The 27,657-nt window shown below is 40.1% G+C and overlaps 1 protein-coding gene and 1 pseudogene across 2 annotated transcripts in view; both read left to right on the top strand.

Moving 5' to 3' along the window:
• Window positions 1-2,972: 2,972 nt before the first annotated feature.
• On the top strand, window positions 2,973-4,300 carry LOC311232679 (homeobox protein MSH-C-like; the record flags this gene model as incomplete). Its single annotated transcript, XM_084319547.1, has 2 exons — window positions 2,973-3,402; window positions 3,750-4,300. 2 exons carry the CDS (start codon window positions 2,973-2,975, stop codon window positions 4,163-4,165), a joined length of 846 nt encoding a protein of 281 aa, XP_084175673.1. The 3' UTR covers window positions 4,166-4,300.
• Window positions 4,301-7,264: 2,964 nt separating this feature from the next.
• The window catches only part of LOC311231717 (ATP synthase subunit d, mitochondrial-like), a 53,569-nt pseudogene continuing 33,176 nt past the window's right edge, over window positions 7,265-27,657 (top strand). Inside the window, exon 1 of the transcript in view lies at window positions 7,265-7,366. The product of the transcript in view is annotated as an ATP synthase subunit d, mitochondrial-like (transcript). The remainder of the gene's footprint in view (window positions 7,367-27,657) is intronic.

Raw genomic sequence — 27,657 nt, 5'->3', positions numbered from 1 at the left:
TTCAAATAAACGCTAGATTATCGATAGTATATGTGTACGTGTGCACGCTGGTGCCGCGAGCTGAAAATCGATTCTCTCAGTTCCTGATCGCTCTTACAGTCAAACAGCCATATCACATTATAGGGAAAAAGCTTATATCTCCGTGAAAACAGGTCTGATTATCCTAAGACTGGTAAAATAGATTCATTACCTGAGATCAGATGGTATCCAAATGGATTATTCCAATTCCTGATCGCCATTCCAAAAATCGATCATTTTATTGATCCCACGCGTATACTGTAAAACACATATTACACGCTGTGCTGAGGGTCCAGAATGAATCTGATCGGCTCCGGTTACATGCGTGAGAAGTAAAATGTGGATTCAGGAGTTTTTTTTTCTCATCCATTTTCATTGAGTCCAATCCGAAATGGTGCATTACCATCTGGGAGACGATAGGGGGCGCTTTTTTCACATCTGAGCGCCTGGCGGGGCAGGTATACCAACGGTAGACTCGGTTGATGAAATATGAATTCAGATCGCTAATACATTTTTAAAAAACGAGAATTCTCGTGATAGGCATTCAACCCGCAGGCTGATAACCCGAGATATCTCGTGATGGGCATTCAAAGTGTTAAAATGAGGTCCCTTTAAAGTATTTGGGTTCTATGACAGTCATATGGTTTGTGCAAGATCATTAAAGGCAATCAATTACACATGGTTCCTAATTAACAATAAAAACACAAGATAGGATACGATATAAGGATAAGCGTTCAATGAAGAAACCCGATCCCATTACCAAAATAATGTCTAAAATGCTGATAAATAATGATATGGAACTACATAAGCATGCATTGCATGGCCAATAATGCCCCCCAAACAGCACTGCCGAATTCAACAGACCTGTGCTCCTTTAAGGTGAGCTCCAGGTATACTACTGACAATACCGATGCTACATACCCTACCACGTGGCCCACGATGGCCACCTAAAAAAAACAATGTGATTCAAATGATTGATTGATTGATTGAAAATGTTATTAACAGATCGCAGAATGGGTACAATACAGTTTGGCTCAATACACACAATTGTTAAGGGGATGCAGACCAGAGAAAGACTTTCGTCTTGTTTACATCAGGGTCCCCCATTTTTTATTCATAATGAGCGAATTATTCATTGTTAAGTTCAACTTCGCTGTAAATCCAAGTGTGAATGATGGTAATAATGTAATTACGGTACGATAGGGAGTGAGAAAGGGCACAACTTGTGTTATTCGATGAAGCTATGCAGCTATTTTGTTTTTTAATAGTTGTGGAGAGAGATAGGTCTAACCAATTAAGGTAAATACAAATCTCTTTTCGTGCACTCACTCAAATCTTGTGTAGGCCTACTTGATCCTTTCGATGGTCGCTGGCCTGGGAGTCGGTCACCTTTCGGTGGGGTCTCAGGATCGGTTGGTCTTGACACTGCCAAGGGGCTCATCTTGTGCCGCTGACTGTATTTATTGTGGTATCATGTTGGTAACGCCTGCAGGACGGGGGAAGGTTTACAATGGAGGAGAGGGTTCACGTCTCCCTTTGCAACGTGTTGTTGATGTTTTTAGAGAGTGGTGGACAAAATGACTGTTTCAATTGGCTCCTCGCAGGAAATACAAAACTGTCTCAAATATAAACGACTCAACTGACTTTCACTTGACTATACTCTTGCCAATGTATAGGGCCATAAGCTGTGGTCCATGTTTGCAATACAGCAACAACAACTTAAGTGTGCATGTAGCCTGCAGTAGGCCTAAGTCCCCTGCAATTAAATACAGGTTAATGTTTCATCTGTTGCACAATTTCACTTTTGAAAAGTTGAATGGAATAAAATCTAAGACATATTATTGCATTGTATTTTTGCTTGGTGTCAGTCAGATATGTGTCGTGTTTCATTGGGTAACCTGAACGGTTGCTGAAGTATGGCCAATAATGGTTAGGTATTAGAGCCCCTGTCAATCAATTGACTCTCATCAACTTGAAACTCCTTTGCTGCTGGAAATGAAACAGTTAACCTGCAACCCGCTTCCTTGCAGCTACACGCGGTGGTGGACTATGTAATATTTTGAGGACAATTGGTTAAGTGGAGATAACCGTTGCCTGTTCTCCCCGAGGTATCTTCCTTTTTGATCCTGCCGAGGCTGGCGCCTTCCAAAACAGAACTTGTCTGGCTTATTAAATAGTTTGACCTGGAGGGGGAAAATGCCTGTTGCTTCTCAACTGAGGCTATTGTGGAGTAAAAAAGGGCCATGACAGGTCTTAAATTGCTTAATGCTGTGTGACCAACAGTCATCCCTAATCAATTTCGTTCTTCATTATGCGATTTTTATTTAGTTGAAGGCTATTTCTAAATAGTATATATTCTGACTTCAACTCAGGAATTTTTTTTATACTTTCTTGTGCTAGTAGCATACACCTGTGTGTCTCATAGAAGCCTAGAAATATATTTGTTTATATAAATTGATCACATTCACATCTGCTGACGGTTTAATTCTCATATCAAACTCGGCATTCTTTTTAAAGTTCTATCAACCTTTAGAGTGGACGGTCATAATTCAAACGTTTCAAAAGAGTGCTAAACTAATGTATGTAAAAGCACGGAGTCTTCCCCCACTGGTTAATTGCGCTAAAATTGGTCTACTTTGTGTTCCGTGGAGACAAAACCCCTTGAGCCATCAATAGCCCTGCGTCGCATGGGGTCTGTATGATTAACTCCTCGGTCCTTTCAACGGCCTCTCGGTGTCTCTTGGAAGGCGGCGGGCCAATCAAAGCGAAGGATGTAGACGTCACGAGGCCAAGTTGACGAGCTGATTGGTCGACTAGGGGAGGGGGCCGGCCGCTGCCCTTTTATAGACGACCCCATCTAGTAGGGTTAGCTACTGGGCAACATTCTGACAGCGCGGGGAGACACTGGACAGCACTACACTACACACTCCACTGAACCGGCCATACGGGTGTGTATGGCCCCGTACCCTTCTGTCATGATGAATCCGGTAAAGGGGTCGCCGTCTCATCACGACGCCAAACTCGCGCATCCAAAAGAAGAGACGGACACAGAGGGCGAGGAACTCCAACCTAAAGACATGACAACCGACAAAGGATACAAAAGCCAGAGGAGCAGTCTTCCGTTTAGCGTCGAATCGTTGATTTCCAAGACCACCACCACCTGTCGGACTCCCTTCTCTTCCTCAGACTTGGGTCTCGTTCACCCAACGCCCGTGGCCGCGCAGAGCGCACCGTTTTCTCCGAGGGCGTTTTGCGCGGAGAGGAAAGCTTCCGCGGCGGAGAGTCCCCCGAGTGCGTCCAGCAGTCCGGGCGAAGACAGTCCGCAGTGTTGTGAGAAGGACCAGAGCACTTGGTTCCAGACATCATCGTTTCCAACTCCTCCTCGTAAGTCCGTCCCTCTGAACGTTTGTTTGAGCGTCTGAGATTTCTGCTATACAACTGTTAAAATAAAGACATTACAAGCCTTGATTTTCATATAGCGCTAATAATGGAGATTATATGAGAATTTTCGTTTTTTTCCCGGGGCTATAATCATTACTGTAATACAGAATAAATCGCTGCGAATAGGTGATAAATTATAGCATGCGTTATAACATTGTGCACGCAAAATGCACGGTTGCCACTGTGAGAGTTATTTATAATTTTGTTCTGCAACTGTGTATCTGAAAATAACAATATTTGTTTTTACTCATGCTCACTAAACCCCCACCTTGTGTTAATTCGCTCTATAGGAAGTTCAAGTCCAACCCCGTGTACTCTGAGGAAACACAAAAACAACAGAAAACCTCGAACGCCCTTCACTACCTCCCAACTGCTGGCGCTGGAGAGAAAGTTCCGTCAGAAACAGTACCTCTCCATCGCCGAGAGAGCCGAGTTCTCCAACTCACTCAACCTGACGGAGACACAGGTCAAAATATGGTTCCAAAACAGGAGAGCCAAGGCCAAGAGATTACAGGAGGCCGAGCTGGAGAAGTTCAAACTGGCCTCGAAGCCAATCCTGCCCGCCTTCGCTCTGCCTTTCCACCTCGGAGCGCACATGGGCTCTCCATCCCTGTACGGACACTCGAACGCCTTCCCGAGGCCCACTTTACCGGTGCCAGGACTTTTCGGCGGACCCGTCACCTATGGAATGTACTATTTGTCTTAGAATGCCTGTTGTTTTTTTTGCTTTTTGAGAAATTCCTTGATGTCTTCTGCAGACCATGCAGTACACTTACATGAATGAGGAGGATGTATCTCCAAACCCATTTATAATTGATTTCGTACTATAGGTCAGAGAGTCAAACCCACAGCACACAAACACACACGTATATTAAATATATATATACATGTGTGTGTTTTTTTTATAATATATAAGGTGGTGACATACAAAAAAAATCTATAATTGGATTGAATATGTGACAAGCCCTATCCAATTATATTTGTAAAATGTATTTTCGATGTATTAAATTGTTGATCCACACAGGCCTAAACCAATTAGGCCACGAACGAACGTCAGGATTTTAAACGACATGCCTTGAATATTTCATTCCAATCGAATTACCACATTTTACATCGGTCTACGTCGCTTGTTAAAAAGGGCATTTGAAGCGTGTCAAGACAGGAATGCAATAATCTACTGTATAGCTATATGTTTGCCTAAAAGTTGTGCAAAACGACTCCAAAAGTACTTAAATGGCCCCAGTGCCTTATGATGACCAATACGCTCTCCGTGTAAATCACTTGAAGTGTCCATCTTTCTTCATTCAACGTTGGCTGATTGTATCAGTTTTTACAAACCGCATTACTGTTTGAATGTGTATTTCTTGACGGCAATTATTTACACGAGTTATAGGCTATACACACCCTGTAAGCCCATGGAACGGAATTCTATTTTAGGAAATATATTTGTATAAGTGATTTTTTTTACTCTCACATTGTGGCCTTTATGGAAGTGATATGGTAAGAAATCGATTTTTGTTGTTGTTGTTGGAGAAATTATGCTGTATCAGTGTAAATAAAATATGTTCTTCTGCCCTGCAGCATTTCTCGAAGAACATGCGGGAGCTGGTATTTATTAAACATATTTTGTATCTGTACTGTGTACATAACGTACATGCTCCTATCTAAATATTCACTTACTTGTAAAAATGTTTAATAAAAATGACTTCAATAAATAAAACGTATACATTACAAGTGTTGAGATCGTCTACTTAATAGAAAATACTTTGCTTGTTCTATTTGGTTTGGTGTGGCGATTTGTTTGTAGGTCGAGGTCTAAATGAATGCGAATAGTTCTAATTATGTTCATCAAGTGCTATACCCCATTTCGTTCATTCAAATGGAAAATGCCACGCAGTCCCCGCTCAGTAGGCCGTAGAGAATGAGACTAATGACCTTAGCTACAAACAAGACATCGTCGTTCTTGATACATGAGGTTAAGCAAGCCTAAAACATGGGCTATAAAAAAGAAAGGAAAAAAAACATGATGTTGCTTGCATTAACCAGAGTAAACCGCACCTTATTAGCCTTTAGAATCGTCATGAACTCTTTAGGTCTACAGTTATTGTAGCCTAAATTGTAACATGTCCTCAATTATTAGTATTATCATTATTTTCTTTATTTTACTTTTTTTGTATTATTATTAGTCGTCAATAGTCGTATCTTAATTTACTCACATTTAGCTCATTTGTTTGAATGCTGGATGCATATTGTTGTGTGAGTTGAACTGTTCAACTCAACTTGAACACAATGCATAGCATAAACTGAGCTAATGAAACATTTGATAATTTGAAAGAAATTGCACTGAAATAATATTGTAGGCTAAAGCTAGATTTAACTAGATTTAAGCTCTTAGGCTATCAGGCTAATTATGGTGTTTTTCTATTAGATAATTTGTTATGGGTTGGGATCTCATTGCCTTGTAAAAATACATAAAATGCATTACAAGTGTGGAGAGCTTGAGTATGCTGCAATTGTATTAAATTGGTGAACATTTAACCACTTTAACTGCCCTCTGTCAACACACTATAACTGTATAAACCCGTGCTCGATTCGCATCAAAGGCCTGCGCGGAATGCGCTCAGATCTGTGACCGCTATTCCATGCAGTAGAGGGCAGTAGCCTAGCCTGCCTGATATACCCACATGTCTTGTGTCACAATATGAAGAAGAAGAACGACAACAACTTCCACAGATTGATTGATTGATTGATTGATTGATTGATTGATTGATTGATTGATTGATTGATTGATTGATTGATTGAGTGATTGATTGATTGATTGATTGATTGATTGAAAATTGTATTAACACATTGCAGAATGGGTACAATTACAGTACAACTCAATACACACAATTGTTAAGGGGATGCAGACCAGAGAAATACTTTCGACTAGTTTAAATCAGGGTCCCCCATTTTCAATTCATCATATGACATGCAGATAGACAGTACTGCTACATCTATACATTTATGACATACCAGATTTACAAATACAGTACTGTTTTTGATACAAGAAGAGTCTAAAAAAGAGAGTATGCATTTTTGACGAAGAAACGTACATTGGAGGAGGTTGGTAGGTAGGTTGGTAGGAGGGGTGGAGGGGGGGGTTGGGTAGGTGGGGTGGGGGGGAAACTGTACATTGTATAGGTGGGGGGGGGGTAACTGTACATTGGATTATCGACTAAGCTTTACTTGGTCCCAAGAAGAGGGTCTTGTGTATAGGGTTTAATATGACATTTATTGTACAGAGAGCTGTCAGAGAGAACACGGCGTTGCGGGGGGAGTGTTTTAAATAAATGACCAATTTATTTAGTAAATAACACTAAACAGAAATGTTGACAAATGGAGACTTGATTCAAGTGTTTTCCGCACATGCATGAGGTGCGAAACGAAACGTTGCTTTCATCATGTGGCATTCTGATCCTGGAAACACATGAGTGGCAGTCTTCTACATTCTGAGCGATCATTCTCTCAATGGATCAAGCCAAAGTTCAGTTACTGAGTGTGCACCTGTATGCATGCATGGCCTGCTGCCTGACGTTGTGTTGCTATAAGCGAGACATTTTACACCATGAGCTCTGACAGTGGTGATGATGTTGTAGTTGCAGCTTAACAAAACTGCCCATACCTTTTAATTAGCCTCAGCTGTGCAGGCCCATTGTGAATACAGTGACATTTTTCCTATGCAATGCAGTGGTGATAATTCTTTCCTCTTGAGTGTTTGTGAAGACTGAAAAAACACATTTCCCTTGCTTTTCAGACCATCGGAATGGCAGCTTGCCGCAAGGCCCTAAAGGCAGTCGATTGGGTGGCGTTCGCCGAGCGGATCCCGCCCAGTCAGAGGGGCATGTTCAACCATAGACATAAAAATGCTAGATGACTCATCCGCGCTGCTGGCCAATGAAGACCGACGTTGCCACATGGTGGCCATCTTGCCACAGGCAGCAGGCCCACTCATAAGATGAATGGGTCTCATTCACCAACATTGCCAAAACGATTTCTCTTAGGGCAACCATCTTGGAACCGCCTAAGACAAACTCGCCGACAATTACACCCGGATTCACCAACGCGTGGTGAACCTGTTAAGTGGCCAAAACGATCCCAGCTGGGATGCCCACAATGAGGAATGTCACTAATTGACAAACATGAATGCGCGTTCCCGTTTAGTTAATTTGCATACAGACACGCCTCCGACAGCTCCTTATAAAGCGAGCCAACAGAGCCGTGTGCAAATGAAATCGCAAAAAGTACGACATCAAGAGTTAGACACACCTGTCCAGCTCATTATAATGCAACTGACTATGATGCAGCCGTGTGGAAATGGTGGCCGATATAGGTATAGCGGAAGCGCTTTGCGACCGATCAAAATGAGATTAGATTAATCTATTGTCACCATACAGCTCGTGGCCACCTGCCGCAGCGCGTGCGCACACACACACACACACATACGCACGCGCAGTATAGTCTACATGCGTAATGAATGAACGCAGTATAGGCTTATATTATTCTAATGACTTGTTTTATTAGGAGATCACAAATACTGCGCTGCCCTATAGTAGTACAGTCCACCAGTCCGCTCATGGTAAGCCTTAATATGTGTACTGTACTTACTGTACGTATAGGGCAGAGCATATCTACTAAATAATTAGAATAATATAAGCCTACTGTTCATTCATTAGACACGTAGGCTATACAGTGTGCGTGTGTGTGTGGCGCAACAAGACTTATGGAATATTAATAGTCTATTCCACTATAGATATATCCACTCGATTAGCTTTAGTTCTTATTTATTTATTTATTAAGTCAAGTCAAGAGTTTTGACTTGACTTGTGTGTGGCGCAACAAGACTTATGGAATATTAATACAGTCTATTCCACTATAGATATATCCACTCGATTAGCTTTAGTTCTTATTTATTTATCCACTGTCATTTGCAGTGTTGGTGTAGTATGCTACATAGTGTATTTCAATATCTGTTTAATTGATTAATGATATATTTGAAAGAATGCAGGTTATAGTTATAGAAAATGACAAATGTCTGTCCCATTGTACCAATCAATGGGATATATTGCATGTTGGCTATAACCTGCATTCTTTCAAATGTATAATTAATCAATAAAACAGATATTTAACAAATAAGAAATACAAATGCCACAGAAGACATTACATAATTATTATTTTCAATCATTTCACAATAATTGCATAATTGTGTTCTGAGTAATTAAGTAATTATACATTTGTCCAAAATAGCTGGTTCAGATATGGTTAACCCAGCTGCTCTGTGATAAAAATGTATCCAGATAATTTATTTGTCCGACATCAAATGCGTAATTTCTTATCATACAAATATTGTCATATTTATTTAAATTATGATTAATTAATTCCAAGGAGGCCTGTAGAGTTGACATGAAGGAATCACTATGATTCCTCCCAAATAAAGCCCTTCCGGAGCACACCATTCCAATCGTAAATCCTCAAATAGAGGAGGGACCTCCGATGAAGGAGGGGCCTCTTATAATGGGGGGGGGGGGGGGGGGGGGGGGGGGTTGATGCATTTAGACAAACACAGGCCGGGCTCTAATATAAGGTCGCAAAAAAAAGTTTTTATTTTATTTTTCGTGCCGTGATATAGAATGAGAAAAACTTTTGCCAATGGAAATCAAGTGCTGCCTCCCGCTATACTGACTATACCATACATTAACGTTTCACTCTGGTTAGCTTTAGCGCTAGCCGCTAGCTAACATTTGTCATAATATCTAGATCTGTGGTGTCAGCTGGATGACGTTGACTTCGTTTGCAAACGTTATAACGTTCGCTATCTATATGGCGTTGGCAGACGAGGCTGGCGTTGTCCAGTTGACACATTACAGACCATGATGCTATGATAACGTTAGTAGCTAAAGCTACTTCATGTAAACAACTCGATTCGGCTGAGGAAGTCGAGAAGGTACCACACGCTAAACCGTCCCCGGACCCCACAACCTAGTATAGACAGTTCCAACTTCAGTGTGTGAATTACGTTAATCCCACAATTACACTCAATATTTAAATACCAATGCTAGTCTAAATAAATGTAGACAGACAATGTACGTATAAAAAAAAAAAAAAAAAAATAACAATAATAATAATAATAATAATAATAATAATAATAATAATAATAATAATAATAATAATAATAATAATAATAATAATAATAATAATAATAATAATAATAATAATAATAATAATAATAATAATAATAATAATAATGCAATAAAAGTCTGAAAATGAAGGGATTATGTCCATGAGTGTCATTTTTAGAAATTAAGGCCTGCCTCTTATATAAGCCTCTCTCTAATGAAGGCCTGGTGCTCTTTGCAGCTGAGGTTAATAGAAGACCCGTCCTATATTTGAGGATTTACGGTATATATATATACATATTTCTTTTGTGTTTTATTTATTATTCTTTTATTTTTTAAACATAACATAAAATTAGATATACAAGCATTAATTAACAGTACACATCCAATGAAATCACCATTTAAATAAATGTAGTATATGAGATATACACCTAATACTTGCTATCTAAGGGGGCTTTCTCACTCAACATCGGGGTCAAAATCAGCTCCGTGCCGTCCTCATTCCGAGTTCCGTGCCGAACTCCCCCCCCCCCCCCTCCCCCCTCTAGTTTGTGTACACACTTCAGTCTGGGTGCGCTCTGGGTTTTGTTTACGGTTTGCGTTTTGAGCTTGTAAGCTTGCCGTAGTCGATGATGTCACGCTCGAAATGTAAACACAGGAAGTGTTAACACGGAGACTGGAGAATGGATGTTGATATAAAGAAACAAATAACTAATAAATATGAAGTTATATTTGAACCTCTGTTGTCAAGCCTTGTCAATATAACCCACCCCCCTTTTCTCACGAATGGAACTCTGTTGTAGAGTCCGCTTTTGATCGTTTTGCAGGGTTAACAATAACGCTAAACTAACGGCTAACGCTAGTTTTACTAGTAACATTGCTTGCATCGATTATATTGAATGTCATTGATCTACTGGTCGACCGAAAATGTAAACGGGAATGTCTTAACACGACTGCGGACTCTGGATGTTGATATAAAATGAACAAATTGCCAATAAATATGAAGTTATATTTGAACCTCTGTTGTCAAGCCTTGTCAATATAACCCACCCCATTTTATCACGAATGGATGGTGTTGTAGAGTCCGCTTTTGAGCGTTTTGAGCGATCTACTGGTCGACCACGGCCGACTGGTTGGGCACCACTGGTCTAATAGAAATAAATGCATTCGAACAAGAAAGTATAGTATACAGCAATGGCTAACGGCTAAACGCTAGTTAGCTAGCCTGTTCAGAAGCTAACATTATCCCATCGCTTGTGGCAATTATATTGCATGTCATTGATCTACTGGTCGACCACGGCCGACTGGTTGGGCACCACTGGTCTATAGAAATAAATGCATTGAACAATGTATAGACATAGCAATGGCAAACAAAATTGCCAGGCCTAACCGCCCCCACTCAGCGCGCACCTGAGACCACCTATTTCAGGCGTCCAGGTTCAGCGCCCCCGGGGACGAATCAGCGGGGGGCGGGGACGGGGGACAGCGTTCTCACTCAGACAGACACACCATTTTCTGATGCGAGCCGGCTCTGATTCGACACAGAGCAGTGAGTGAGAAACCACCCTAATACCCTACATACATATGCTCTCGCTCGCTCCCCCCCCCCCCCCCCCCGGACCCCCACTTGGATAATCCACCCATTATCATTCGCTCCTAACCAGGCACTACAATTCATATGCTAGCTTTTATTCTCTCCACCACTTCTAACCACATTGCAATTTTGGTTTAACTGACACCTAAAATTCTTGCTGTAGATATTTCTAGATGAATCACATCGAGATATGTAAGAACCCAAACCTTCCGACAAATTTTTTCCGGTTGAAACCATCGTGATGCTATCAGCTTTTTAGCCGCTGTGATACCAGATAAAACTAATCTCTTTAGCTGTATAGGGACTGCAAACTCAAAAACATCATTCAACAGCAATACAGAGGGGTGTACAGCAGTGGAGATTTCTCTATGACAACACGTGAAATACAAATTCACTCATAATTCATAATTATTATTAATTCACATATACCTATATATATATATATATTTTTTTTTTAATTGTTATTATTATTTTTTTATTATAAATGTTTTCCTCTGTAAAAAATGCCAGTGATTTTTTTTTTTCAAAAATGGCCAAAATTGACAGCTCTGAGCAGGCCTGCACTGCAGTATTGCCTGCAGTAATTATTCGTGCAGAAAAATAGGCTATTAATGTCATCTAAGCACGGTCTGTGCAGTTAAACTCTTGCCATTGAATGGAGGATTTAATGATTGACAGCCCTTGACATCCAATACACGGAGGTTGAATGATTGGCAGCCTTGCAAATCCAATCAGAGTATGGCTCCTACATCTGCAGCTCTGTAGCTACACAGCTGTTTCTCCCCTCGCGGGATTGATTGATTGATTGATTGATTGATTGATTGATTGATTGATTGAACATTTTATTAACAGAGCACTGAGAGCAGCCACGTTCGAAACATCTATATTAGTGTATCTAACATTTAGCACTTTAATAGCAACTTATTTTTCGCGGCAGGGCATTTACTGAGGACCAGCACAACACACCTGTGGATATTATGATTTAACAAGTCTATCTGTCCAGGAGGATGACAACATTATTGCAGGTATAAGCAGGCAGCCTAGCAGTTTCTAGCTTGGATGATAATAACTACTAATGTTATCATGCTAGCTTGGATGCTAACTAACGTAATTAAGCTTGTCATGGTTCATGGTGAGCTGTTTGTGTTATAACGAGACAGCAAATTAATGAATGAATGAAAACTTTATTTGGGTGAATCGCTTGGGTGACTGTCTGAGTGACCACCTGTCGGGAGTCGGAGTCCCGAAAATGGAACGTGTGTCACGCATCAACAGAATAGTGGATTTCGACAGCATACTCACGCAAATGAAGGATCGATTAGATCACAAAAGACTGCTGTTTGATGATATATATATATATATTTTTTATCTCAGTTGTTGTAAAACGAAAGCCTGCAGTGCTTAGCCTGGACCAGCCGAAGTATAGTAGTTCTAACTTCACTCGGGAGACAAAAGCCAAACATCAATTTGATGCAACAAGAATGTCAGTTTGTGTAACGTTACTGTAACCGAATTGAAACCGCATCATAACTCCTACATCGACCATGTCACTTTTCAAAAGACATGAATGAATGAAAACTTTATTTAACAGATTGCAGAATGGGTACTATATACAGTACGGCCCAATACACATAATTATTAAGGAGATGCAGACCAGATAAAGACTTTCGTCTTGTTTACATCAGGGTCCCCCATTTTCAATTCATAGTGAAATGTATCTTGTGTTATTAGAAGCCCTTCTAAAGTTGGTAGCTAACGTTATATTGATAATGTTTCAATATTATCAGGTTGATATTATTAGGTTGATAATGGTGTCAGTGTTTCAGATAGCAAGGTGGAGATCTTTGTTAACTAGTAGAGCTTTGGTTGAGAGAGATTACAGTGCTGTCTCTTAAAACTCATAAACAAGTATTGAGCAAGACGAGTTAGTCTGTTGTGTTGTGCGTATTGTATGGGAGGGATAATGATGACTGTGTGTAACTAGGAGGGATATGAGGACTGTGTGTATGTGGCACTAAATTGATGTAAACAAGACGAAAGTCTTTCTCTGGTCTGCATCCCCTGAACAATTGTGTGTATTGAGCCGTACTGTATTGTACCCATTCTGCAATCTGTTAAATAAAGTTTTCATTCATCATTCATTCATTCATTCATTCATTCATTCATTCATTCATTCATTCATTCATTCATTCATCCATTCATTCATTCATTCATTCATTCATTCATTCATGTGTAGAAAGAAGAACTATAACATTCTCATTATCAAAGACCACAGTCTTAAACACACGCACACACAAAAGATACATGGACTATTGTTATTGGACACAAGCCACACACATGGACCCTGCACTGCACCATAATACACCTGTGATTATAGTATGCTTGTTATTACACACACACACACACACACACACACACACACACACACACACACACACACACACACACACACACACACACACACACACACACACACACACACACACACACACACACACACACACACACACACACACACACACACTCTCTCTCTCTCTCTCTCTCTCTCTCTCTCTCTCTCTCATTCAGTTCTGTTGTGTTAATATAAACCCGCCGTGGTCTCTCTCTGTCTCTCTCTCTCATTCAGTTCTGTTGTGTTAATATAAACCCGCAGTGGTCTCTCTCTGTCTCTCTCTCTCATTCATTCATTCATTCATTCATTCATTCATTCATTCATTCATACATTTATTCATTCATTCATTCATTCATTCATTCATTCATTCATTCATTCATTCATTCATTCATTCATTCATTCATTCATTCATTCATGCATTCATTCATTCATTCATTCATTGTCCTTGTGTTACATAAAACCCATATGTGGCCTCGTGCAGAGGAAGGTGGTAAATACATGTTAGATATTCCAATGTACAGTTTTGCATACCATTGACTCAGAATGGTCAGTGTTATTGAAATCGTCACAGCAGTATAGTTTGTTTATACTTCAGTATGACAAGTATGATATTTAAACATGGTCCCCAAAATGAATGGAAGCGAATGAGGAGCCTGACACCTGGGAGGAATGGGGGTGTTGCAGCGTTGGGGATGTTTAAAAAATATAATTGAATATATAATATAATAATTTGTGCTTCACCTAAAAATTTGGTCAGCAGCCTCCACTGGTGTACAGGTATATTCAGAATTAAGAAATTTGATAATTGCTGGGACAATTCTTTCCAGAATATCTTAACTGGTGGGCAATCCCAGTACATGTGCATAAATGTACCCTCATCCCCATTTGTACATAAGGAGCATCTGGAGTCTTGTTTAAGTCCCATTCTGTTCAATCTTATAAGAGTCAGGTATGTCCTATGAATATAGTTAAGATAAATTTGTTGATGGTCCGGGTTACGTGATGCAATTTGAACATTTGCCCAGACTTCTTGCCATCAAAATTAATTTCCAGGTCTGGTATATCCCTCCTCCAGACTGAGTCTAGGGGGAGGATTCCATACGAGGACGTTAGTAATTGATGATAAAAATCAGATACAAAACCTTTCGATGTCTCTCTTTGATAGAATAATTTGTGATATCTGTGGTGCTCAATTGGTATCCTTAATGGGACTCCATGAGCCTTCAAACATACCAATAACTGTGCGTAAAAATAATGTGTGGAACTGGTGAGATACATTTTTTTATGTATGTCTTTATATCTACAAAAACCCTGTTTGTCGAAAACATCTCCTAATGTGTGTATGCCCTGCTTTTCCCATTTAGGGTATCTTATAGGTCGTTTTCAGGAGTGCATTGTTATTGAATAGGGGAGTATGACTATGCCATTTATGTGGGTTAGAATATATTTTTTGTGTTTCACGCCATATCCGGATTGCTTGAGTAATAATGGGGCCAAATTTCAATTTGCATTGCTTAATTGATAATTTGGTGTATACTATGTCCTGCAGTCTATGTGGTGCTACTATATTTACTTCGAAGTTTCTCCAGGATACAGATGCTTGGGAATCAAACCAGGTTGTCAGTGGTCTTAAAGTGTACGCCTTAAAATAGTGGTACAAATCTGGAAATGCCATACCTCCGTCGGCTTTGTTTCTCTGTGCGGTGGATCTTTTTATACATGGAGGTTTGTTATTCCAAATAAATTTGTATGCGGTAGAGTGTAATCTTTTCCAGTAACCATCTGGAGGGGGTAACGGTAGCATTGAGCTAATGAAGTTGATTCTAGGTAGGACATCCATCTTAACTATTGATACCTGTGCCTGTACTGAGTTTTTAAGTTTGGACCACCTGTCAAAGTCGTATTTGATCTTATCTTGGATTTTTATGTAATTGTACTTCACCGTTTGGCTTATAGTAGGGAATACTTCAACTCCTAAACATCTGAAGTGTTTAACCATTGGTATTTCTTCTGGAAGGAGTATATTTTTTGCAGGGGCATTAAATGGAAGGAAAGCCGACTTTGGCCAATTTATCCTAAATCCCGATAGAAGTCATCAATCAACTTGAGAAGATGAGGCATTGAGGTGTTAGGGTTTTGCATGAACAATATTACGTCGTCCGCATATAAACTAATTTGATGTTGTGTGCCCTTGATTGCGATTGGTTCTATGGATTGGGATTGTCTTATATATTGTGCTAAAGGCTCTAATGATAAAGCGAATAGTCCGGGGCTAAGAGGGCAACCCTATCTAGAAGAGCGTGATACCGGAAAGATTTCGGAGGTGATTATACCTGTTGTAATCATGGCCGATGGGTCTTTGTATAATACTTTAATCATATCAATGAATCCTTTTCCTAACCCCATCCTTTCTAATACTGCCCATAGATAAGACCATTCCAACCTATCAAAGGCTTTCATCGCATCCAGGGACAGCATCGCCTTAGGTGTGGTGTCATCCTTGCTGGCATCTAGCACATGTAGTAACCGTCTTATATTATCCATGATCAAGCGGCCTCTTATGAAGCCAGTCTGATCAGGATGAACTAAAGACGTCATATGCTTTTGAAGTCTGATGGCTAATACCTTGGAGTACAGCTTAATATCGGTTCCGAGGAGGCTTAAGGGTCTATAACTACCGCAATCGGTGGGGTCTTTGTCTTTTTTAAGGAGGACTGTTATGAGTGCAATATTGTCGTTCTTATGGAAGTTCCCCTCCTTGATTGAATATAAAATCATATTAAGTAATAGGGGTCCAATTACATCCCAACATGAGAGGTACATTTCTGGTGGGATACCGTCTCTTCCAGGAGCCCTACCACTTTGCATGGGTGGTGATGGGTGTTTCTAACTGTTTAGCGTCACCCTCTGATAGTTTAGGAAGGTTAATTTGATTAAGATATGTGTCCATTTTGTTTTGATCAAAGGCCGTTTCTGATTTATACAAGTTGGAGTAGAACTTTTTGAATGTCTCGTTGATTTTTTTAGGGTCTGTAACAAGTCCTTGCTGTGCCTTAATGGTAGTTATATCTGCAAATTTTGCATTGGCTCTTAACTGCATAGCTAGTAGGTGACTTGGTTTAGAACCATGAAAGTAATGCTGTTGTCTTGTGCTATGTATTTGAACTTCAGATTGTTGTTTATAAATGGCATTAATCTCTTTTTTTAACACATTAATTTGTGTTTCCAGTCGAGCCGAGTAGTTGTATTGTAAAGAGGAAAATAACGTAGAGTAAAGCGTTTCCAGCTCTGCCAGTTTTGAGCAAAGATTCTTGCGTATTTTGGAGGAAAAGTACCCGGTAAAATCCTTGATCAATCCCTTTACCGACATCCATAATATTCTGGGGTCCTGTACCGATTTCGCATTCTCCAGTAGGAATACAGAAAGAGCTTCTTTGAATTGTGTAATGAATTCCTTGTTTTTCAGCAATATCGAGTTAAATCGCCATCTTGGGGCTCGGGATGACAGTATACCAAATGATCCTTTTAGGAGTAAATAACAGTGATCTGATAGTGCATTGGGTACCATTTCCACGTCATAGTTATCAAATAGTCTCGGGGATGCAAAAACATAATCTATTCTAGAAAGTGTGTTATGTCTTGCAGATCGACAAGAGTACTTTCGGGTCGTAGGGTTGAGTGATCACCATAGATCATTTACACCTGTATTCTTAGACCAATCCTTTAACGCATTAGATACATTTTTCTTGTCGTTGGAAAAGGTGGGATAAGATTTATCCATCCCAGGATCCCAAATGGCATTAAAATCCGCGCCAATTATAAATGAGTATTCAGGAAGGTTTAACATTGTTCTGGTAAGTGTAGTGTAGAAGTTAGCTTCGTACAAATTTGGGGCATATACCGCTACCAACGCTATTTTCCTATTCCTGTATACAATTTTAGCTATGGTTATCCGACCATCTGTATCAGACCATACTTCCTTCAATTCAATATTCACCTTCCGTTTCACGACTATAGCAACTCCACGGGATCTCGTTCCAAAGGAAGAGTGACTAATGTTATGATATATGTTGTCCGCTAGCGTAGCTTTGTCTTCCACTAAAATGTGCGTTTCGTTTAGAAGAGCCACGTCAACCTGTTTGTTTTTCATCAGTGTGAGCACGCTTTTGCATTTATGTTGATTATTTATTCCCCCAGTATTCCAGATCATTATATTCAAACTAGCCGTAATCTATACATGTTGTTGTGTAATTGTTGGTAATGCTTCTGGAGTGCGAATTCACAATGGATATACATCCAACTATTGAGGTCCCGTTGAGAGCCGAGCTTAAAAACATACATATATACAAATAAACCCCTAAATCCCCCTCCCTCAGAGAGTCGTACAGGGCTATGTTCCTTAGACACAACCTTCGCGTATAACTCCCTCCCTTACACCACCGGTTAGCCCAAAGTGAGCCTTTTAACCTTAACTTTCCTATGCTAATTGCCATAGGATCTAAAACTTTCATTCTAATTTAATAGAATGTCACTCGTGGTCTAGCGCCTTCCCTTTAATGTAGTAAAAATAAAATGAAAAATGAAAAATATACCTCAATTGGCATATTTATTTGAACCTTCTACTAACACGTATATGTTGGAACCTTACAGAAAAAAAGAGAAAAAGAAAAGAGAGAAAAAAAAGAGATTTTTAGAACTAAATTATATAAATCCCTAAAGTAATGGAGCAATTGCTTAAAATATTAAAATAACTTTGTCAAGCTTATACCTTTAGATGAAAATGAGGTTTTTAAATCCTTGTATGCAGTTCGTCCCCCGACAAGTGTGGGCATTAAACCGCTATGAGGGTTTATTGAACTTCCATATCTGGTTCATGTGCATATACATACCGAATGTTATTGTTCACAGGCCTTCATTGTAGGAGTACAGTGTATTCTAGAAAGTTAGCCACTGATCATGACTTGTATAAACTGATGTTATGTTCCAGATTATGCTTCCTACCCAAGAGTTATGTCATTCCAGTGTATTCCAGTATATTCCAGTATGACACTGAACGATCGAAAGAAGCATCCAGAATGTTCCAGAATGTTCCAAAATGTCAACGTCAGAATATTGCCTGCACAAAAACCAGAAATCTATAAATATAGTGCCTATCGTTTCGTATGAAACTATTTGTACCTCAATGTTGTCAACAGGCTTATTTGCTGCCGCTTTTGAAGTCCGAGCCATGGCAAAGTCATCCAAATAAAAATAAAAAAATAAGAAAAAGAGTTGAATAAGCTTGTCATCTGAGACGGGCCGATGATGCGCCCGGCCCAGAGGGGCCGGTATCACGTTGTGTTTCCTTCATGTAATCTTCGGCGTCTTCAGGTGAGCGTATCCCGATTCTTTTCCCATTTTCCCCCACAATGGAAAGAAACGCTGGGTAGCGTAGGCTGGGCTGGAGTTTTTTCTTATAGAGCTTCTGCATCACTTCCTTGTAAGGGGCTCGTCGGATTATAGCCTCCCTGCACAAATCTTCGTAGAACGACACTGGTTTATCTTTATATTTCAGTTTTCCCCATTGCTTACGTGCCTCTCTGATGATCATGTCTCTTATTTCTGTTTTACGCAGAGTAGCAATGATAACTCTCACCTTGTTGCCGCTGGGGACCCGGGGACCGATTCTGTTACAATGATCCACTAACGGTATTGTGGGGAGGATTTCTTTTCCTAGAATTTCAGCTAACACTGCTAGAAATATGTCGTCTGTGCATTTGACTGATTCATCCAATCCCACAATACGGATATTAAATCTACGATAGTGATGTTCGGAATCGAGCAGCCTCTCCATTGATTTCTCTTCGTTGTCATGTATCTTCTGCAAAAGCTCTTTGTCCCCCTGTTGCATCTCCCTCGCCAGCTCCATGATTTCTCCATGAAGAGCATTCTTGTTCTCATCAACTTTCAGTGTATATTCATCCACAGTGTTTTCAACTGCTGTAATACGCTCGGTTTGTGTTGCAGCCACCGTTTTAAACTCTTCGAATTTAGCCTCGATATATAACCTAAAATCGTCAGCCTTGACGTCCGCTTTATCCATCAGGTCCTTTATCAGATTAGTCAGAGACTCGATATCGGGTGGTGTATTCTCCATGACTGTATCGGTTGAGGTTGCAGGAGCGTTGGCAGTAGCGGTGGTATTGTCGGATATTTTCTTCTCAATTTCCACTGCTATCCCTTTCACGAAGCTCGTCCCCGCCGGGACCGTTATATTGTCCTCTGTTATCTCCCTCACGGGGCAAGTCATCGCCGGGACCGTTATATTGTCCGCTGCTATCTCCCTCACGGAGCAAGTCATCGCCGGGACCGTTATATTGTCCGCTGCTATCTCCCTTGCGGAGCGGGTCACAGCCGGGGCCGTTATATTGTCTACTCCGTGTCTCTTTCCAGGTTCTTTCTCTTTCTTTGGTCCCATGTTGAATCTTTCTTTCTGTTGATATAGTTAGTAGAAGGTCTTATTTAATATATACGATGAGGTTTAAACACATTAGTGTTGTACAAATAAGGTTTTGAAGCTAAATTAACGTTAACGGGAGCGGAGCATTGACCAAACGTGCCCGCTACATCTCGTTCTCAAACTGGACGTTTTCGGTATATATATTTTTTGTATTTCTTTTCTTTTGGAAAGGGCACTTATTTGGGCAAAAGGGCAGCGGCTCAAGCCCCCCTTCGGCCCTATCTGTGCACGCCACTGTTCCTGAAGACCGTTTGGTTACCTCCTATCATGATCTCTTAACACCATCAATGTCTGTACCAGGCTAACCTCTCTGCCAGCGGCTCCTGCAGTGATAGACTGGAGTGCAGTAGCCAAACCCAGGGTGGTGGATGAGTTTGAGAAGAAGGTTAGTGGTCAAAACACAAAGTGACAATATAGAGTGATATTTAGACATCAGGGGAACGGCAGAAAAACACAGCCTGATTCAGTTAGATGTCGGTTCAGTTAGGCTTGACGGCACCATAGATATATATATAAACACTAGATGGCTCAAGGCGGGGTCTCCCGCATAGTTCACCAATGGCCATCTTGCTTGAGTGGACTACTGCTTTAAGGTGATGATCTGCACAAACAAAAATACTCTTAACTCGCTGAAATCTTGACGGATTTACAAGCAGTTTGGTTTATTACAAACGTTATTAACTCATTAGACGGGTCCCGTTGTAGCAATGCCCCACTTTAAAGATAGGAGTGTGTCACCTTGTTTGTAGAGCTATATCTATATTCTATATTATAGCTATGGATACAATACTATGGCCCATTTGACATCTACTATCTATCGTTCAATATGTGAAAAAGAATTAATTTTTTCATCCATACGTTCCCCTGTTATACCGTGGTGAATATAAGTATAGTTTTAGAGTGGTCTGGGGTAATTCCCGAAAGGCTGAGTTATAGCCTTATATGTGAATTCTACTATAAGCATTGTCGTTTCTTGCCTGGACATGCTACTATTCCCAAACCAAATCTATATAATAGATATTATGTTTCATCATGAATGCATGAAAGGGGGGGGGGGTCGTTTCTGATTATTTGATTGCCAGTAACGGCATTCGTATTGAACACTAAAAATGCTGATCAGCTGGATCGGTATAATAACATTGCACGATCAAGCTAGAATTGACATCAGATAGTCCCTACCTGTGATCGGGAGTATTCCAAAAATAATATTCCAATTGTTTGATCGCCATCTGGTCCATCCGATGTCCATTTGGTCCACGACATAACCCACCACAACATATGGATCGGGGGCATTTGACGTGCTTCAATGCAACCGGGAGAACCGCTCGACTCACCCAACCCAGAAAACTGTGCCAGGGGACATTTGAGTGTAACACAGGGCAAGATATAAGGTTTCAAAGGGTGCTTGATACCGCCGTCTAGCTGGATGCGGCCTGTATTGCACTTTGGCGATCTCAGACTCATTCCCTATGGTAACACCAAGGTCCCTGGATGAATAATGAATACAAATATCGGAAAAACGATATCTCGGGTCTGGCGTCCAAAGCATGGCGAGTTAACCCGACTTATCTCGGGTCTGGTGTCCAATGAGTTAACGTGGCTATGATTCTTGCTTGGAAGAATTTTTTTAATAATTTTATTTAATTTTCATATGAAAGTCCATTATAAGTATGCAGTATGATAACTACATCTCTGACGTTTTTAACAAACCAAACGGTTGAAAATTGAGCAAGCTATGGTTATTTCAATAGTACATGCACCATAGATATGCATGTTATGAGTGGGCGTGCTCCACCCACGCAAGATGGTCGCCATGTGGCAACGTCGGTCTCCGTTGGCCAGCAACGCGGGTGAGTCATCTAGTGATATATATCTATGGACAGCACTGGTTAGGCTATACCAGAGTCTTAGAGAGAGAGAGTTGTGACACGCTTTGATCTCGCCGCCAGGCGATCACGTGGTTCACGTAGCTCGCTTAGTTCCAAAACAAATCTGCACTAAGCGCCGTCTACCTGATTTTAGCGAGACAGAGGAGCAGCAGCGACTACTACTAGTCTGTTACAGCAATTTTCGGTAAATATGAATACATAATGTGCATTGATCACTGTTGTGTTCTACCATTTATGTCTGCTACTTTATTATTTACATTTAATACTTTCTTTATATCACTAGGCGCTGGCGGCAATATCGAACATTAGCCATTTAACGGCAGTTGTTAAACACTCAAGCATAATTTTATTAATCAGCCCACATTACAGTTACTATGTTGACAGCACTTTATATTCAATATATATAATAGCATTTCTGGGAGGTGGCAGAGAGACAGCATTAATCAGTTTTTCTGTTGTCTGTGGGAACTGTCCCATAACCTAGGATAAGTTACGAAAAATATGAATGCATAGGCTAACGTTACATACTGTAACATTTACAGTATGTATGCATTCATATTTTTCTTGTGCTTCTAGTCATAAATACACACACATCCTAATGTTAGCTTATGTTAAGACATTCACATAATGCACAAAGTGAATATGGAAATGCAGTGAATCATACCTCAAGCTGTTATTACATTGCATTTCATACTGTAACCATTGATGTATTATAAGAGCTCTAATACATCCATGACTAACTTAAATGCTACATGTCATACTGTTACTATAGTGTTCACACTGTATATATCTTAGCGTATTCATACCACTCTTTTCATACAGTTCATTCTGTTAATGTTCAGACTGTATCTTAGCACATTCATACCTACCTTTACTGTTTATTCTATTTATAAATATTATACATAATATGTAAGTTTTTGCACTTCTGGTTCGATGCTAAACTGCATTTAGTTGTCTCAGTACTTGTAGTCTGTGCAAATTAGTTGAATCTAATCTAATCTAAATATCAATCATGCCAGAAACGACTCAATTAAGCCAAGAAAGAAGTTTGGTCAACAGTAGAAAAAAATACAAGGCAAGCAATTGCATTCCACACATTTTTTATTATTATAGGCCTATAATATGTCCAGGTAGAGGTCCAGTCTTCCACTCCCGTTGTTTGTAGTGCTAGGGCCTTTCTGTCACGACTGCTGCTCACCTCAGACTGGACACATGCACGTCATTATGAATTGAAAATGGGGGACCCTGATGTAAACAAGACGAAAGTCTTTCTCTGGTCTGCATCCCCTTAACAATTGTGTGTATTGAGCTGTACTGTATTGTACCCATTCTGCAATCTGTTAATAAAGTTTTCAATCAATCAATCAATCAATTATAGTGGTAATTTATCCTAGAAAACAAAACAGGGAGATAGAGTTATGGAGTTGCTCATGCACTCTACAACAACACACATATTGTATCTCTTCTCATCTCTAACATTTCCATTCCACAGCATGCAAGCATCCTGCTTCAAGAGATGTATGATTGTGTATGTGACAATACAACTCGATTTGATTTCAATATTTTAGAAGGTTTAGAGTTCACCCACCAGTTTCTGCTGTGGGAAACTTGGTATTTTAGTATACATATTTTGCTTGCTTAATCATAACATCTAACTTTTATAGATCGACATCTTACCATGGTTGGCTTGCAGCATTTGGACACAGAAAGGAGAAGAAAAAGGTTGACTAGTTCAGTTCATATGACATGTCCAAGTAAATCACATCATGTTCTTTTTCTCGTTGTCTTCATATCAATCTTGTGACAGATACGACAAAACCCATAATCTCACCTTCGTTTACCTTTCTTGTCATTATCTGTTATTAATTTGTCAAATTTTAAACTGTGCATAATCTTTCTATGGCCATAGAAACAGATAATAAACTATTCTATTTTTGATACAATTTGACTCATCTGAATTTCTACAGTTTCACTGTTTGGCTCATTTAAAATATTCCACAACAGGTTCAATGTGTTTAACTGTATATGTACATGACTACAATGAATTTGTGATTGACAATTATGGGGTAAAGTCTGGTATGAGACAGGTTGGTATGAATAACGTAAAGTTGTAATTTATATAATATTTCAATGACTAGCATACACACCCTCGCTGTAACACTGACAATACCATATCATCATTTCAGATTGTAACATATAAAGATGGAACCGGCCCTCATTTATCAACAATTCTTAGAAAGTGTTCTATTTTAGTACTTAAGCACAGAATTTAGAATGTGTGTACGCACAGAAATATTGGGATTTATCAACCGTTCGTACACGGGTCCTACGCTCCTCCGTGTTGATAAATACCATTAGGTTCTACGCTCCACGCTCGTGCACGATTTTAAGTATTTGCATATAGCACCGCCCGTAATTAACCATATACGGTAATGGAACACCCCCATGAAATGTGGAAAAGTGGACTAAGCCGAGCAAAGCGTGTTATGGGAGAAATACGTGACAGGCTGACAGACCTGTACATGATGCCGATGGTGATGTCGGATATGATATCTATTAACCATTGCTGCCTGGGAAGCGCAAACACTAATAAAGACCGTGCTGGAATATGACTGCCTTTTCCCGTTTTTGTTCTATTAATACCCAGGGATTAAAGTTCTCCTAAATTTTATTCCAAATCGCGACGGATTTTCCGTCAATGTTCTACCTGCATATGATTTGTAGAGGCATACAATCTATTTTCATGTCGGTATTAGGTAGCCTATATAAACAATAATACGATAGCATATACAGGAACAATGAATCTCACTGCCATGTATGATGTAGCCTATACGCCATGTGTAGCCTGCCTATATGTGATCAATACAAACTTGAACTTGAATTCCATCATGTCTGTGTGCGGGTCTGCGGGAGCTCACAAGGCTGTTGTCACAATGTAAATAAGAACGTGCACTGAAAAGTTACAGTATGTAGTTGGTTGATTATTTGTATGACAGTCAGTAAACCCTTGCAAAAAGTATCCGTTTTATTTAATGAATTGAAAACATGCAGCATGCCTTTCCTCCCGGCAGCAACGACATATCAGGCAAATGCGCATCACTGAGTGGAATCCCTTTCTATTCACATAACTGCATTTGTGATGGAGCTTTGACAGCTACATGGGTGGTACAGTAACAGTCTATTGCTCGATCCATCTCCAATATCACGATGGACCGTGCCATGTAGCCTATGTATAGCCTATGTGATCAATAAAAACGCGAACTTGAATACCATCATCATATTTATATGTTGTGTCTGTCCACTATGTTTGTTACTTTGTTATTCCCCCCCCCCCCCCTATCTATGTAAAGCGACCTTGGGTCTCTTGAAAGGCGCTATATAAAATGAAGCTATTATTATTATTATTATTATTATTATTATTATTATTATTATTATTATTATTATTATTATTATTATTATTATCATCACGTCTGGGCGGGAGCTCACATATAGACTGTTAGTCTCAGTGAAGTTTCAACGGAGGTCATCTATTCTAACCAACAAATTGAAGTAGAAAGCATTTCGTTGTGTGACCAATCTTATTTGGAAACATGACACACAAAATAATAGTATTTAGCTTTTTATTTGAAAGCTTTGAAACAATATTTAATCGCGTTTGGAGGTGGGTGTTCTGCGTCTGCCCCCCGTGCCAAACAAGCAGGCCAACCTCTTGTTCGCGCGTGAGCCTGTTATAATAACACTACTGTCGCTATTTTACAATGAACTATAATGAATTACGGGTCATAGAGAAGTTGAACACGCCAGTGTTGAAACTAATGCATGGAAGCTTATTTCCGCGTTGCAGACATGCAGGCTTCATATTCTACCAGTACGCATGCCCTGAGCTGTGCGTAAATATACGCACAAAGTCAAGCACACGTTCAAATTGATAAGTCCCACATTTTGCTTAGAAACGATCGTACGCACGGGTTACGCACTTATCTGTGCGTACGCAACGTTGATAAATGAGGGCAGAGTATTAGGGGAGGTGTTTGACAAGCTGGAGGTAGATGGCCTGACAGAGATGATAGTGTCTGATAGTAATGATAGTGTCCCCCACAGTTACAGCATGTTTGAAAAGCTTACGGTGGGAGGGAGAGGAATACGGGAGGAGGCTGTGGGAGTCCGGGTTCTTTGCAACAAGTGCTGGCCTGAAATTCATGGTGGAGCAGGATCAACGACCCCCATCTTACCAGACAACAGCATGGCTCCTGGAATGAATGAATGAATGAATGAATGAAAACTTTATTTAACAGATTGCAGAATGGGTACAATACAGTACGGCTCAATACACACAATTGTTAAGGGGATGCAGACCAGAGAAAGACGTTTGTCTTGTTTACATCAGGGCAGGGGCGTCCATTTGGTATGGCAAGGTATGGCACTCGCCATACCTTGACAAAAAAAATGTAAAAAAAATTTTAAGAAAAAGATTTTTTTTTTTTTTTTTTTTACAATTTTTTATGTTGATTTATCAAAGGGCAGCAGAGACAAGTGACAGGGACACAGGTAAGGTCTGGCTTAGTGATTATAATAGTGCAGTTCAGCATTCAGTAACCCATACTTTTTGTGAATGTGTTTTTGATACTACATTCTGTTGAACACACACCTCAAAACCGTACCTAAGGAAAATTGGCTCAATTGCAAGAAAAGTAATAGACAGTTATGATATTACATTCTGCATAATTCGTATGCAAAATGTTGTGGTTCCCTGCTTTAGTCTGTTGACACATTTCTATACTAAAAATGCTTGTGTAGTCCTGTGTCATACCTAAATGTCATATAACTGAATTGTATAGAAACAACTCACCAAAAGTGACTATTGCACAACTGATTTGACCAAAAAAATCCCCCCGACTTGGACTTGAGCACTGATGACTCGGACTTGGACTTGGACTCGAGCATAGACTGCATTCGGACTCGGAAGGTGCAGACAATAAATACAGTTAATAATTTTATTTTAAAGGCCCTAATCATTTGGCATAAGGTATTTGTAACTGAGGGGTACAATTCCCTGACTGTATTGTTAGATATGATATTTAATACCACTACCTCATGTACTTTAACTTCTGGCCACCCAGTACAAGATATAAGTATGATGAACACTTTCCCACCTGATGAAACGAACCAACACAAATGTACCAAATCGAAGGTTTAATACAGCAAAGGGTGTATACAACGATCACTTAATTACATTTATGATTTGAAATATGGAATATGCACTTTTATGGCAAATGAGTATTCGTAGGTAAATCAACATTGAATGTCCAATCTCTGGTTGCGCAGGGAGTAAGTATACAACCTGGAATATTTAGGAAACGATAGCGATGGTACTTAAATGATTATAGCTGGATACACTAAGGGGGGGGGGGGGGGGGTCCCGCTGGTTGTAAGACAGTAGGAGGGGGGGGTTAGAGAAGCCGCTGGCGGTATCCCATCTGGCCGACGGTGTCTTGGGAGAATCCAAAGTCTTGGACACGGTGCCCACAGAACCTCGGGCCGCAGACGAATACAGCTGGACCCTCTGTGGAACGGTATCTGCCGGTCCACAACGGAGAGACGTGAGGCGACCTCACGTGTAGAGCGCCGTCTCACCTGGAGTCCTCTCCGGGGGGTAATTCCAACACTCG

The sequence above is a fragment of the Notolepis coatsorum genome, assembly GCF_963971535.1.
Source record: "Notolepis coatsorum genome assembly, chromosome: 7".
Taxonomy (NCBI): Eukaryota; Metazoa; Chordata; class Actinopteri; order Aulopiformes; family Paralepididae; genus Notolepis; species Notolepis coatsorum.
Note: the sequence above shows the minus strand (reverse complement) of the source record. Positions and strands in the feature narration are given on the sequence as shown.